The 16,733-nt window shown below is 31.9% G+C and overlaps 1 protein-coding gene across 2 annotated transcripts in view; it reads left to right on the forward strand.

Moving 5' to 3' along the window:
• Nucleotides 1–16,733, forward strand: part of LOC100916704 (contactin-associated protein-like 4) — a 604,589-nt gene that overhangs the window by 202,206 nt on the left and 385,650 nt on the right. For both annotated transcript variants that reach the window (XM_031937658.1, XM_012542655.2), the window contains exon 3: nucleotides 9,864–10,057. In XM_031937658.1, the coding sequence (XP_031793518.1) occupies nucleotides 9,864–10,057 (194 nt within the window). The remainder of the gene's footprint in view (nucleotides 1–9,863; nucleotides 10,058–16,733) is intronic.

Below are 16,733 nucleotides of genomic sequence, written 5' to 3' on the forward strand. Positions count from 1 at the left end.
TGGAATCTAATAATTCTTTAGGTGCCTTTCCTTAAGCTATTTCCCAGGTTAATTTTTGTTGATAAAATCTTTTAAAAGTGTATAAATCATTTTTAGGATCATCTAGGTGTTACAGTACTTTGCACATTCCAGGAAAGCTTGAGTTTATAACTAAATTTAGATGCTTGCCAATTTGTAATCCTGAACAAATCACTTAGCTTCTATTTACTGTAGATTCGGTGTTCTTATCTGTTAAGTGAGGATACCACGAGCACCTTCAGCCCAAGATTGTTGTGAGGATATATTGTAATAATATTTTTAAAACATATTGCAACCTTAAAGATGCTAAATGATAGCTGTTTTATCATTTATCATCTTTCTAATTCTTTCCTCCTGAACCTTTTTTTTTCCTGAGGCAATTGGGATTAAATGACTTGCCCAGAGTCACATAGCTAGGAAATGTTAAGTGTCTGAGGCCAAATTTGAATTCAGGTCCACCTGACTTCAGGGATGGTGCTCTATCCACTGCATTACCTACCTACCCCCTGAACCTTTTTTTCAACTTGTAATACCATTGAAAAATCATTTCTTCCAACATAGCTTTTTTTTTTTTTTTTTTTTTAACGCTTTAATTGTAGTAGATTTTAGTTACTTTCAATCTGGACTTTTCTTCTAGGCATCTCTTAGCTCATAATATTTCTTTTTAATGTTTGCTATTGTCTTCTCTTTATTTCTATTTCCAACATCAATTCCTTACATGAAGTAATTAAACCCTAAACCCTAAAAATTAAACCCTGAACTAAATTTCCTACTTTCTTTCTCATATATTTTACCATAATTAATGTACCAGAATTAAATCATTGGCAGGTTACAGTGTGATTCCAATCAGAGATCTGTGGGTTGTCTCGGTAATATCTTCTATCCTCCCAAGACTGCTCTGATCTCTCCCCTCCGCACCCTCACCTTGGATTTCTAACTTGTTTTAACATCTGACCTCATGTTGGTTTTACTGGCAAGACATCTATTCTAGCACTTGCAGATTCTGGATATGGTTTTGTACAGCCCTGGGCTAGATGAAAGTGATTACAAATGATTCTCTTTGGATTTCTTGATCATTATTCATTAGGAATGGTTTGATGTCAATTTGGAAGGTTTCCAATAAAGTTTCCTTGGGAACAATGCTGGCTCGGTGCTGTTTAACATGTTCATAAGTTACTTGGTTATAAGCATAAATGCTATCTTATTAAATTTGCAGATGATTCAAATCTAGGAGGAATAACCAAGACACTGGATGACAGAGTCAGGATTCAGAAAAATATTTATAGTTTACAACATTGTGCCAAATTTAATAAGGTACAATTGGATAGAGATAAAGGTAAAGTTAAATGCTAAGGTTTTGTTTTTGTTTTTTAATGTTAACTCCTCAAGTACTAGATGATTAGATCCTGTGCATTTAAAACTGCCAATGTTTTCAAGGGTCTTCAATTTGACTTTATAGTTTTGTGGCAGCCAAGAAAACTAATGGAGTATTAGGTTACATTAAAATAAAGAAATCTTAGATTGCCAAGTGCCTTAGGTGGTATAGTAGGTAGAGTACAGAACTCATAAGTAGGAAGACCTCAGTTCACACATAGAAAAAGCCACTAAACTTTCTATGCCTCCGTTTTCCATTCTGTACAAAAGAAGGTTAGCTTTCATGGTTTCCTAATACCCTTCCAGTCAGAATATATTGGATCTAGTTCAAAATGACTCATACAAAACTCAACTATTAAATTTTCAGTATAATCATTTATACTTCAGAAATCAGAAAATGTTACAAATTAGAACATGATTTAATATAATTACATATTATATATAGAACAATTATACATATTGTATAATTACATAGACTTAGGAAAATGTTAATGATGAATAGTATACTTAAAAGTGTATTTTGAGTTTTTAGTGAAAAGATTGTTAAACATTTACCAGTACGTTCCTGATTCTAGCTATAAATATTAGGATCCCATAACTAGAGAGAAGTTAATTTTTCTGTAAAGGTACTGACAAGATGTATGTAGTATCACATTCAATGGTGGAAATCAAATTTTAGAAAAGATATTGATATGTTGGGAAGTATCCATAGGAAGGCACACAGAGTTATATCATGAATGAATGAAAAGCATTATAAGTACAAAAGACAGTGCTATAAATGCTGTTGAAACTGAAAAGCAAAACAGTCCCTCCTTTAAGAAAACCATATTGTAATAGGAGGATTCAACGATAAGAAGGAAGCAAGCATTTATTAAGTGCTCACCAGGTGCTGTGCTAAGCACTTAAAAAAAAATTATTTCATCTTATCCTTGTAACAATCCTGATAGATAGGTGTTATTATTAGCCACATTTTGTTGTTGTTTGTGATGAGGTTGGGCACCAAATGATGGGGTTTGGTAGCAATTCCTAGTTTGTATAACAGGTGCAAGGCACAAGGTACATGTGAAGAATTCACAATGGATTCCTCTTTGTCAAAAGTTACCTTTATTTATGAGAAGAGGTTACAGACAAAATGAAGAGGTAAAATAGACCCCAAGAGGGGTAAATATAACATCAGAAGAGCATAGAGTTAGCAAGGAAAGGGGTTTTAATAATTAACAATGAAAAAACAACGATAACATCATCATTATGTTCCCCAGTGGAATTTACAGTTAACCAGGACAAAAGGAATAAGTCATAATATGGCAGTATATCATTAAATGGGAGGATAAATCCATAGAAGAGTTTAACACCTAAAAGAGTTACTTTGCTATAACAAGGAGAAAGACATCAAGAGACATGGGGGAGGAGTGAGAAGAAAGATACTACAAGACAGAACACCCAGCTGGGCTAACCCAAAAGGGATTCAGCAAAGCTGACATAGGTCATGGGTAGATTTCTGGGGGAAATTTAACCTCAGGTGTTTGATCTCATAATTTAGCTTTCTGATTGGATATAGTAAGGTACAATTTCCCAAGACTTCCCTAGGGCTAGGACTACAAGGCAGAACTGATCCCCATTAGTGCTCTTGCCTCAGGGAGGATTATAATCTTATCAGTACTTCAGGATTTCTCCCCCAGTTTCACCATATCCTAGGACATCATCATTTGTTCTTTATTCTCAAAGAAGATCATGACATGCAAATTAATTGGATTTAAGTGGATTCCTCAGTTTCCCTTCCAGCATGGTTATCTGGTGCAAGTGGCCATATATAAATCAGGATGACTGGAGATGGCCTTGGATGTAGTGGGAGGGCTTTTTAAACTAAGGCCTTCCACAGGTCTTTGTTTTATTGAGGTCACACCTATTTACTGTTCCTAGATATCTTGGGGTTTACTGACTAGATTTCTAAAAGAAAGCACCAAATCTTAAACCCAAACAACCCTGAATCTCTTAGACTTGTCAACAATAGGCCCCAGGTCAAGCCCCAAAACGTCATTGTTTGGGTCCTGATTAAATCAGAATGAATGCAAACAACAATCATTTTTGACTGAGGATCTTCCCCTTTTAGTTTTATTATTTAGTAATAAATTTTGGGGTTTTTGGACTGGGTGAGAAAAAACATTCTTAGCCACATTTTATAGTTGAAGAAACCAAGATATATAGAGAGTAACTTGCTCAGAGTGACAGAACATGTGTGTATCTCAGGATGGATTTGAACCCAGGTCTTTCTGAGTTGAGGTTTAGCCCTCTATCCATTATGCTAACCAACTCCAAATTTCATAGAAAGTATCTGATCTTAAGTTATAATAGCAAAACAGATATAAATCCATTTCCGTTAATTCCTTTGGTTGATGTCATTACTATTGATAGGATCATATCAGTTTCATGTTCAGATTCATGACCATGGCAGTTGTTTTGTTGGTAAGAAATTTCTTTTTCAATTCTTCAATAGCTGTAGTTGTTGAAGAGGATAGGACTGCAGTTCCTATAAAGGAAGTTACTAGGTGAGTCTTTTCTCTTTAAGGAATGCTTCCTTGTAGGGATGGCTGTGGTGACCTAATGATAATCCCATATGTTGAAGTGACAGATCCCAATATCTGATGGTAATTGCCTACTTCAGTCTCATCTGGTTGGTTATTATCTACTTTCACTTTTTTTCCTTGGGTCATTCTCATCCTCTTTCCTTTTCAACTCAAATCTTGTCTGTTGCTTCTTTCCTCAATTTCTCCTTAAATCCCTCTGTTCTTTATTTCTTTTTTTTTTTTTCAACTAGTTTTACTCTCATCCTGCAGTTCAATTTCCTTTCTTTCACCTAGTTGGCCTCATTCTTCTTCATATTCCCAAATTCCCCTACCCCAAATCTATTTTTATCCTCTTCCTAGTTCCAAAATCCACCAAATCACTCCTATCTCCTCCTTTTTCTTTTTTTCTCACCTTAATCTCCTTCTCCTTCTCCCTTTTATTCTTTCTTTTCTTTTCCCCTTCCCTTTTACTTTCTCTTTTCCCTTTCCCCTTATCTTTTTTTCTATCTCCAGTTTCCTTCCCTTTTCCCTATCCCCATATGCCCTCTCCTCTCTTTTTCTCTTCTACTTTTCACCTTTCCTCATTCTTGTTATCCTACTCCTCCTCTTTCTCATTTAGATCATGTCCTTTTGTTCCCTCCTTCACAGAACATTCTTCAGTCAAAACCTTAAAGTAGTCACCATTCTTTTTGATAATTTGAGGCAAGGTAACCCAAATAATCTAAGAGATGCTCATATCATAGTTATATAACACAATATATTTTCCTCTTTGAAATTCATGAAGCACTTATTAAGCACCCAATTAGGTTCTAGGCATCCAAAAACAAAAGGAAAAAAAAGTCTGCCCTAAAGAAAACATATATTCTATTGGAGGGGGTAGGTAGATTGACATTTATACAAACACAAAAATACAATATAGCTTGAAGAACAACTAAGGAGATTGAAGAGATGCATCTATAAGAATTGGCACATAATGTGAACCCAGAAAAGAAATGTTCACCAATATTCTCTTTTTTTTTTTTTACCTCCTAGTACTAAACAAATACCCCCCTCCATTAATGACTCATTTCCCACCTGACCTTGTTGCTTTGACCCATTAGTCATTACTCTCTCTTCTTTATCTTTAATTCACCATGTCCATATCTTAAAAATGAATATGATTATAACAATTATCTTGAGGGTTACAAAGACAAAATGAGATAATATTTGTAAAATGCTTTATAAGAATAAATATGCACTTTGAATATGATTTATATTAATTTGAGTAGACATGTTATCACTGGTATATGAAATTTCTAGAGAAGAACCTCCTAATATCAGTGTAAATTGACTCCCTTTGTGTAATTTATTTTTTTCAGAAAGTTGTCTGGGGCATTGAGAAATTAATTTGTCCATAGGCTTACAGTGCAAGTCAGTATCAGTGGCAGGATTTGAAATCAGGTTTCCCTGACTCCAAAATTATCTTTTTATTCCTCATGCCTTGATGATGATAACAGCTACCATTATTATCTTAATTATTGTTTATGCTAAATTGTAAGAGGGAATTATTGTTCTAGACATCTATATCATAAGCTTTATTCTAATAAAGATCTCTAACACATGCATGGTGATTATAATACTATTACTCCTCATCTGCACTTCCATAGTGGTACATAAGTCTTTTTCTAGACCACACAGAAGTGCTAGTAATGGCTCTACTAGTAAAGTTACTAACGGGCTTGGACAGCTGTGTGGTATAATGTCTGTGCCCAAAATCAAGTTCAAAACTGACCTCACACATTTATTAGCTGTGTGACACTTGGCAAGTCATCTAATCTTCTTTGCTTCCTTTCTCTTCTCTATAAAATAAACTGGAGAAGGAAATGGAAAACCACTCAAGTGGTTCTACAAGAAAACTCCAAACTCTGGTCACAAAGAGTCTGACACAACTGAACAACAATAATAACTATTTTTTCCCCTGAGGCAATTGGGGTTAAGTGACATGCCCAGGGTCACACAGCTAGGAAGTGTTAAAAGTGTCTGAAGCCAGATTTGAACTCAGGCCCTCCTGACTTCAGGACTGGTGCTCTATCCACTGTGCTATCAAATAGTAACTCTTTAAAAACTTTTGAGAACAGGAAACATTTACAATTCCTTTATTTTCTTCTTTCCTCCCTTCCTTCCTTCATTCTTTCTTTCCTCCCTCCTTTCTTCTTCTCTCTCCCTCCCTTCTTCATTTCCTTCCTACTTTTCTCTTTTCTTCCCTCCTTTTTTTCCTTCCTTCTATTGTACTTTTCTATAGGAGCAGTTTGATGGCACAGTGGATAAAGTGCTAAATCCAGAAGTCAGCAAGACTCATCTTCTTGACTTCAAACTGGCCTCAAACACTTATAAGTTGTAAAAAACTAGACAAGTTACTTAACCTATTTGCCTCAGTTTCCTCATATATAAAATAAATTGAAGACATAGCAAAACATTCCTATATTATTGTCAAGAAAAGCCCAAATAAGATCATGAAAAGCCAGGCACTACTGAAACGATTGTGACCAAAATAGCTGATAACAATGCTTTAAGATAAAGTTCATGAAACACTTTTTATACATTATCTCATTAGAGATAGTGACATAAACAATATTTTGAAGGAATTGAAAAAATATATATTTTTTAAAGTTTAAATAGCCTTGCCAGGGCCAAGGCAGAGTGGAGTAGAGGAAAAAATATTGACAGCATAATTTAGTTCTATAAATGTTTGTAGGAGTTCTGTTTGTTAAAATAAAGTATAGAGATAAAGATGAGTGAGGGAGAAAAAAGAAGGAAGAAACTTTGAGCTTAGAAAGTTGTGTCTTTGTGTCTTTGTTTTTTGTATTAAACAACTGTGACTGGTGAGTGGAGAAAGAGTAGTGATTGCAAACATTTCTAGCTGCTCCCAGTGGTATGGATGCACTTGTAGTGTAGACTTTGTACAGTTAAGAAAGAGCTACTTCAGCAGACAGAATGCAAGTTAAAAAAAAAAAAAAGATAAATAAAAATCCCTGAAAAATCAAGCTTTAATGTGAAAAGGAAATTGTTATTTGACAGTGCCCATTCGTTTACTTCAAGAACAAGTATTCAGAACAGCAAGCACACACACACACACAAAATGAATGCAAAGACATAGACCTAAAACTCTATGGTAATTTTAGGATTCCCTGTGGCTATATCGTCCTATGGAAATTAATTGGCATGCCTAAGGAGATTCTGAGTATTTTCATTACTTTATCACTGTACCTACTAAATAAGACAGCACAGTTTGCACACTAGTGGAACCTCTGCACCACAGGTAAGAAATGAGAAATGTTCAAGGTCAATTAACTGCAATTGCTTAAAGTTAGCTCAAAGTGCTGTAGTTGTAACTGTGAGAGATGCTGGGAAAAGCTAGTATTCAGTGGTTCATTTTTCTCCTGATGAGAACTGATGGTCCAAGGTTAGCACACTAAAAGCCAGCTGAATCTTTTCTCATGGGTTGCTTTTTTACATATATTACTATGTTAATTATACTGTGTGGTTTGAAAGAAAGAGTCAAATTGCCAATGAAAAATATAGTATATTTTTGTATTCTGTACCATAAATATTAAAAGATTATCTAAATAGCAATTAAAATGAGATTATCTAAAGTCTAAACTTATGATGATTTGTCTTATGATAAAGACTCTTATTTTGATCTAATGGTATTCTCCAGGTAACTATCAAATCAAATAGACCTTCTTGGAGCATTTACTGAGAACTTAGTTTCTTAGGATATTTAATATACTTTGAATTTTGTGTTATTCAATAATTTCTTAAAAAGTAAATCTTGTAAAATTAAATTTTAAATGACTTTTTTTTCAGTATGATGACTAAAGGAGTTCATCAAAAAGCTCTAATAGATGAATCCTGATGGTTGTTGTGGTATCAGTTAAAGCAAGATGTGAAGAATCATTATATGACTTGAAAGCACAGTTTAAATAATAGTAAAATTCACTACACCCCCAGGATGCTTTGATCATCATGGAAATATGGTTATTCTCTGCAATAGTTACAGGAAACCCATTGGTACCCTAATGGTACGAATTCAAATCTCCAAATTCAAACTCATATTTATAGACTACTTTTTAAACTGGTATTGGAATATATTTATTATCTTTCCTCTTTTATTCCCTTCTCTTATAAAGTTCTCTATTATTCTTTTTTAAAATAAGTTTTTATTGAAATATTTTCAATTTATTTCATCACCATATTTCTCATTATACCATTTCCCTTCCTAACCAGAAAGCTATCACATATAACAAATTGTATTTTTAAATAACAATAAGAAAAAAATAGCACACTTGATTAATTTGCTGAGAAAATATAAAAATATATACAAGATATACTTTTAGATCTCATACTTTTGCAAATTGAGGGAATAGTAGTATTTTCTCATATCTTTTCTTTTAAGCCATGTTTGTATTTCAATATTCACTTCAGAAATTTTTTTCCACACTTACATTGTTGTATTCACTGTGCATATTATTTTCTTGACTCTGATTAATTTACTATGCATCAGTTAATATTTTGCTGTTATTGTTCAGTCATTTCACTCCTGACTGACTTTTCATGATCCTGTTTGGAGTTTTCTTGGCAAAGATATTGAAGTGATTTGGAATTTCCCTCCCCAGCTCATTTTACAGATGATGAACTGAGGCAAACTTTTTAAGCCACTTTCTTGGGATCAAACAACTAAAAGAATCTGAGGCCATATTTGAAAGTTGAGTTTTCCTGCCTGCAGAGTTGACACTTTATCACTGTGTCACCATCAGTAAGTGTGTGTGTGTGTATATCTATATTTACATCTCTATAAATGTATACATATATATGTACATACATGCACAACTTTCCATGTGTCTTGGTAAATGTCACATTCTTCAAGTATTATATAGCACAGCAATATTATCAAACTTCCCTATCACTGCTGAGGATACTGTCATTCTTCCATTTTTCTAAATTTAAATTTACAATTTCTATGTCATCTGAGACTCTTCTCACTCAACCCATATGTCCATTAAATTGCTAAATTTTATGATTTCTATTTCCACATCTTTTGCATATATCCCTTTCTCTTCACTCACACAACCATCCACCTTGTTCAGATCCTTTTCATCTTAGAATTACATTATTAGGTATCTTCTTGGATCTCTAATGTTTGTATTTGGTACCATGTGTGGTCTTTGTATTATTGCAAAATTAACTTTTATTTCTTTTTGTCTTTTGGGGGGAATGGTTAACCAATTATGGTCAGTAGAGCAATTTGTATTGTCATCATTTCTTATTATGTAATCATATTATATTATCTTCAATACATCTGGGGAATTGACTATTCCCCAGAAAATGTGCAATAATTTTGTTTCCACTTCTCTGATAGTAACAAAAAAAAGTTTTTAATAGTAATGTTGATATATTTGGAGACTTGCTTCTTTTCAAAGGTTTCTTTAGTGTACACAAGTACTATCACTAGTATTAAAATCTCTGAAGGCAAAGAGCATGAACACTTTATTCACTTTATTTCCTTAATTCTAAATTGCTTTCCAAAGCTATAGTACTAATTCACACTTTCACCAACAGCTTGGTGAGTTAGCGTGTCAAGATGTTGTATAGCCTAAAAAATAAAAGTTTAAGATTTCTATGTTTTTCATTTCTTTTTTTTTACTTGATTGGCTTAAAAATTAGATATTTATATTGAATTCATAAGTATTTGTAATACATCCTAATGAACTAATAAATATATCATCTTGATTTTTGAGAATGAGAAAATCTTAAAGTTTCATGCCTAAACACAATTATGAAAATTGTTCTCAGTGATATTTTCTCTTTACTAATAAGAATTCATGGTGTAATCTTTACTATTTTTTTTTTTGTTTCCCCCCATAAAAGGAGCTGGTGGCTGGTCTCCACTTGTGTCAAATAAGTATCAGTGGCTACAGATTGATCTTGGTGACAGAATGGAAATCACTGCTATTGCTACCCAAGGTGGATATGGGAGTTCTGATTGGGTAACAAGCTATCTCCTGATGTTTAGTGATACTGGAAGGAACTGGAAGCAATATCGTCAAGAAGAAAGCATCTGGGTATGTTTTTATAATTAAAAAAAAAAAACTAAACTACTCAGAATATGAATTCTAGCAATTGTTGCATGTTCCTGCCGAAGTACTATAAGTATATATTAAGTAAAGAAATGTAATTTTCAGAATTATTCTAAAATTGGTTTCCAGTTGAAAATAAAGTAGATTCTAGTTTTTCAAATGCATTATACATATATTGTATATTGAATAAATAAAGATAAAGTATAATTTTACATTCTGTCAGATATAATTAAGGGAAGAAATATACCATTTATTATTCCATTAAATAACATTGAAATCGGGGAAGAAAAAAACCGATTCTGTGAAATTTGTATTTTGTTCAATAAGTGGCAGATTGACATTATATCTGTATAGTGTAGCATTGGTAAGATAAATGCTTTACTTTTATTTCCCTTGATGTTATCTAAGATTTATGAAATATACTGAATGTTCTAAATTGATATAAATAAAAAATCTATTCATAGATGATATATCAAGGAAGATACTCCCCCAATGAGAAGTGAAAATCTTTAAACTTATCCTTTAATTTAAAACAAAAACAGGCCTTGTTAAAAAATTTGGAAAAATTTCTACTGAGATCTTTTCAGATTATAAATAAAATGCCATTAACAATTTTTGCACTTCTTCAATCAACAATAATTCTTGTTAAATAATTGTAACACAATTATTTACTCTTTATTGCATAAGAATGGGGAAACTATGCCAAATAATGATTATACTTTTTAAATAAATTATATCAAAATTGAAACATTATATGGAAAGAATACTGGTCTTCTATACACACACATATGAATTCTATAAGATCTAGATAGATACATAGATATATAGATCCGATCTTAAATGCCATTTTCAAAGGGAAAATGGTAATGCTCTTTTAAAAAGAAGTTTTCAGCAGGCAAGCTATAAACAGTAAAGAGGAATGCATAGGCTAATTAGAGAAAATTATACCTCATATAAGAAAAAACCTTGTAGAAGTTTGATAAAAGAGAAATTTCTCATTTGTAATTGCAAAAAAATAGTCAAAAAAGCTGAAATAAGGGTTTCTTATAATCTAGAGTTATAATGAATGTATCTAATTTTTCTTTCTTTTTTTTCAAATAAGAGGAAATACATTACATTGAAATGGAAAAAAATAGTAGTTCTTAGAGAGCACTGACTTGGCATCTATTTTATTATTATTCCATGATTAATAAGCAAGTTGTAAACTTTCTCTCATATATATTAAATACAGACTTCTTTCAATAATTAAGCATATTTGAAGCAGACAGGAATCTTGTACATATTCAGAGGCATTTTTTTATTTTAAGTTAAATAATTCAATATTTCTTACTTCTAAACACACCTGAGTATAATCAGAAATATTAGAATTAATGTCTGTAAACAATAAAAAAAAGGTGAGATAAAATTAGTTGTATCTGATCAATCTTTCAACAAAGATTTATCAAATGCCTACTATATAATAGCAACTTGACTAGACATTGGGGATGAAAGATAAAAATGAAATAATTTCTGTCTACAAAAGTGTTACATTCTTTTGGGAAAATAAAATGTTCACATGCTAGAAACATGTATAGGAACTCGTACACACAAATATATATGTATTCATATAATATCTATATTCATATGTAATATGTATATAAATTGTATATGCCTAATAAATTGCAATCACTTATATGGAAGATGTTCATCAGTACATGGATTGATACATATACATGTATTTACTTATATAGAAAAACATATATTATATACATAATATTACAGATCATATGATGTTTAGGTATATTTAATCTATTAATATGTGTATATTTTATACATATAGATAAGCATGTTCATGCATATGTATATATATTTATAAATATGTATTATTTGTCTACTTATGTATATAAATGTGCATATTTAAGACTATGTACATATAAGCATAAACACACAGAAAGTACCTACAAATTAAACAAAACACATAGAATGGGTAGATCCAAGATGATAGTGAAGAAAGAAGAGGTACATCTAACTCCCTCTACAGCAATTAAAAAAATCTCTTCCACACAGGTTTAGAAAATATGCAAGACTGAAATCTTATAACAGGAAAATCCAAGCAGAAGTCATAGTGAGTCATTTTCTTCAACTTGGATTTGTATAGGTAGGCAGACTGAGGCGTTTGCATTCACTAAGGATGGTTTCTGGTCAGGAGAAACTAAACAGGAGAAACCAAGGAGAAGCTGGTCAGGAAGACAAGAGGAGATCCCAAACCTATTATATCAGAGCATCATCACAATGGAAATATCTCACAGTGTCTTTGTCACTTACTAGCCAGTAAGGTGAGAGGGTGGAAGGGAATACTTCAAGCTGCTCTGGCTGACACAGACCAAATTTGAGATCCAGTGAGTATTCCCCAGTTTAGCTATTGTATGATATCCCCACAAGGTATGAAGCTTGGGAGTCAGATCATGCCCTCTGGACAGTTCAGGGCCACTGCCTCTGTACAATTTTCTTAGCTCTAACTGGAGCTCATCAGACTCACCAGGGACCCAGACTACAGGGACTTGTAGAGTCTCTCTCTCCTTCCCATGACATTATAAAAGTGTCCTTTAAAAGGGATTTACAAAGTCGTCCCCTTAGGAGGGAGAGGATGGACCTAATCAAAGATATACTGGATGGGGGCTGGTAAGGTTAAGAGTGGCTCAACAATATCATACTACTACTCTGAGTGTTTCTTTCTCTTTACCCCCAAATGCAAAGAGATAAAACCAAGAACATAGTGAACTCATCATCATTGTCATCATCAACATTATTAACAACAATGAAAAGAAAATCTAAAATTTATATATCTTTAAGTTTTGCAAAGTATATCACTTTGCAAAACTTAAAGATATATAAATATTAGATTTTCTTACTTAATCCTCATCAAAATCCTGTCAGTAAATGACTTTCCAATTTTTACAAAGTCAGCAAATATCTGATGAAGGAATTGAAGTTAAGTTTTTTAAACTCTTTTTAATCCAGAGCTTTTTTTCCCTGAATTACCCAGACCACACATATCAATCACTTTCTTTGAAGCTTCTGAAATAGTTCACAAAGATATGTTGATGCTTTTTTATTGTCTATTACTTGGGAACATGAGGAATTTGAAGTAATACTTGTAATTGCCAAGAAGGCAGATTTCAGTTCAATATAAGTAACCACTAAGGTACTTTGGCGTGGAGCATCTGGCCCGAGACATAGTAGCTGAGTGATCTTGGACAAGTCACATGTGTCAGTGTCCCAAGAGTTTTCAGTAAAATAATGACTTTTTTTAGGAAATTATAATTCATTTACTATTTTACTGTTATAAAACATGCACAAAAGACATTTACAAGGATAAAAATATGAAATAATTAAATATTTATTTTTTATTTGTTCAAAATTGCTTTTACTAAAATATTAATTTTTAAAATATTGATATTACTTTCTTATTCATATGATTTTCTAAGCAACTAGTTTAATGAGTTGTTTTCAGCTTTTTAGGTTTTTATTATGTGCCATATTGATTGGTAAAAATAAATCTGTGGATATTATTTTAATTCTCAAAAATACACAAAATGAACCAATATTGATTTATATTTCTTTTTGAAAATATATTGTGACAAATAAACAACTTAAATTTTAAATTTGACTAGCTAAAGAAGGAACAGATTGATGATTGGTATATGATGTGTGCATATATTACTATCCTATCATATTGTATAGGACAACATCTTATTAAAATAGCTTAATATTAGATAGTGGTAAGTTTATGTACAGATCAGAAAATTTTAACTTTTTACTATATGCATTTATGTATGTATTTAAACTGTCATAAAAATCCTTCACAATAAATTGTAGTACAATTTTATATGAAAGATATTTTCTTTAGTTTATAACAACATTTAAAATATAAGGTCCACATGATATCAATTTCTTTAATTACAATCTTGATATGTTTATTTTAATATAGTTATTATTTTAATTTTGAGAAAAGTCTGAGATTTCAAAAAGAGAGGACACTATGAAATGTGAAGACAATATTAACAGAGTATTCTCTTATTTGTATTACCAATATGATAAATAACAGGAGGGTTGATAACAATTTAAACTTCAGTATGGCAACATAAAGGGTCTTTAAACTTTTACATTAAGAATACTGTTAACAGGACATTTTATGAAGATCCCTTTTCCATGCAAAATGCATTTAAACAAATTCCTATAAAAAATAAAGTAAATGTTTTTGACATTTGACATCATGGCAACATAGACACTATTTTCAGTATTTCTTGGATATATATTACTGGAAAGAGATGATGAACTATTTAATATATTCTAAAATCTGGTTATCAACTATGACACGATGTTGGAAACATCTGAAAATGAAACTAGGGGTATTTGTGGCATGTTGAAATGTCATGGATAATGTAGGAAGGAGGGTTGTAAACCGATTTCTTAGAAGATCTGAAGAATTATGTTGTAAATAACTATAAGGATGGATGAGGAGATTCATTCATAAATTATCAATGGTCAAGCAAGATTCATAGAATTGTTACTTGAATTGTTCTATAGACTCTAATAGTGATCCAAATTGACAATATTTTTTCAGTTCTGCATAGCTCAGTATTTTAAATTGTAATACTTGTGAAAAGGTGAATATACTAAGTTACTTATTTTAAATCTTTTTTGATACATCAGCATAATTCATTGAGTCTGTGGATTATGTAATGCCTTTTAAAAATAACAATATCCTTTTATTTTTAAAAATATGCGTAAAGACAGTTTTCAGTATTCACCTCTGAAAATTCTTGTGCTCCAAAATTTTCTTCATCCTTCCCCACCTCCTCTCTCCCCGGATAGCAAGCAATCCAATATAAGTTAAATGTGCAACTCTTCTAAACATATTTCCACACCTACTATGTTGTACAAAAAAAAAAAAAAATTTCAGATCAAAAGAGGGGGAAAACGAGAAAAAAGCAAGGAAACAATAATAACAAAAAGATGAAAATACTGTGCTGTGATCCACAGTCAGTCCCTATAATCCTCTCTCTGGATGCAGATGACTCTCTCCATCAAAAATCTATTGGAATTGGCCTGAATCATCTCATTATTGAAGAGCCAGGTCTACCATAGCTGATTGTCACATAATCTTGTTGCTGTGTACAATGTTCTCTTTCTTCAATTCACTTTACTTAGCATCAGTTCATGTAAGTCTCTCCAGGCCTTTCTGAAATCATCCTGCTGATCGTTTCCTATAGAACAATAATATTCCATAACATTCATATACCATAACTTATTTAGACATTCTCCAATTGATGGACATCCACTCACTTTCCAGTTCCTTGCCACTACAAAAAGGGCTGCCACAAACACTTTTGCATTTGTGTGTTCTTTTTCCCTTTTTAATACAGACCCAGTAGGAACACTTTTGCATTTGTGTGTTCTTTTTCCCTTTTTAATACAGACCCAGTAGGAACACTGCTGGATCAAAGAGTATATAAAATTTGATAGCCCTTTGGACATAATTCTAAATTGTTCTTCAGAAAGATTGGATCAATTTACAACTCCATCAAAACTGTATTAGTAGCCTAGTTTTTCCACATCCCCTCCAATGTTTATCATTATTTTTCCTGTCATCTTAATCAGTCTGAGAAGTGCATAGTAGTACTCCAGACTTGTCTGAATTTGCATTTCTCTAGTAACTTAGAACATTTTTTTCATATGATTAAAAACAGCTTTAATTTCTTCATCTGAAAATTGTTTATTATTTATTTAGATCATTTATCAATTGGAGAATGACTTATATTATTATAAATTTGAGTCAGTTCTTCATACATTTTAGCAAGGAGGCCTTTATGGGAACCCTTGGATATAATTTTCTTCCCAGTTTTCTACGTCTCTTCTAATCTTTTCTACATTGATTTTGTTTGTACAAAAACTTTTTAATATAATCGAAATTATCCATTTTGCATTTTTTAATGTTCTCTAATTCTTCTTTGCCTATATATTCCCTTCTTTTCCACAGATGTAAGAGATATATTCTCCCTTGTCTTCTAATTTGATTATTGTATCATCATTCATGTCTAAATCATGAACCTATTTCCACGTTATTTTGGTATAGGATGTTAGATATTGGTTAATGTGTAGTTTCTGCTATCTATCTATCTATCTATCATATATATATATATATATATATATATATATATATATAGTCTACCATTAGACTGCAAGCTTCTTGAGAAAATATATTCTTTTTCGTTTACCTTTGTATTCCTAGCATGTAGTCTAGTTATGGTACATGATAAAGCTTTAATAAATGTTTCTCAATTCATAAAACTGAGAATTTACCATTGCATCTTATTTATTTATACTTCTGTTTTAATAGGTTTGATTGAGTTACCTACTTTGTGCCTATTTGAAGCAGCTAGACAGTGAAGTCCTGGGAATGCCAACCCTAGAATTAAGAATACTTGAATTCAAACGCTGCCTTTGACCCTAACTAGCTATGTGAGCTTGGGCACATCTCTTGTTTGCTTTTTGCCACAGTTTCCTCATCTATAAAATGGAATTAATAAGAACACCTATCTCCTAGAAATGTAAGGAAAATTGAAATAATAATTTTAAAGTGCTTTGTGCATGAATAGAAATTAATACATTATTGTTA

This window comes from Sarcophilus harrisii, chromosome 1 (assembly GCF_902635505.1).
Source record: "Sarcophilus harrisii chromosome 1, mSarHar1.11, whole genome shotgun sequence".
Classification (NCBI taxonomy): domain Eukaryota; kingdom Metazoa; phylum Chordata; class Mammalia; order Dasyuromorphia; family Dasyuridae; genus Sarcophilus; species Sarcophilus harrisii.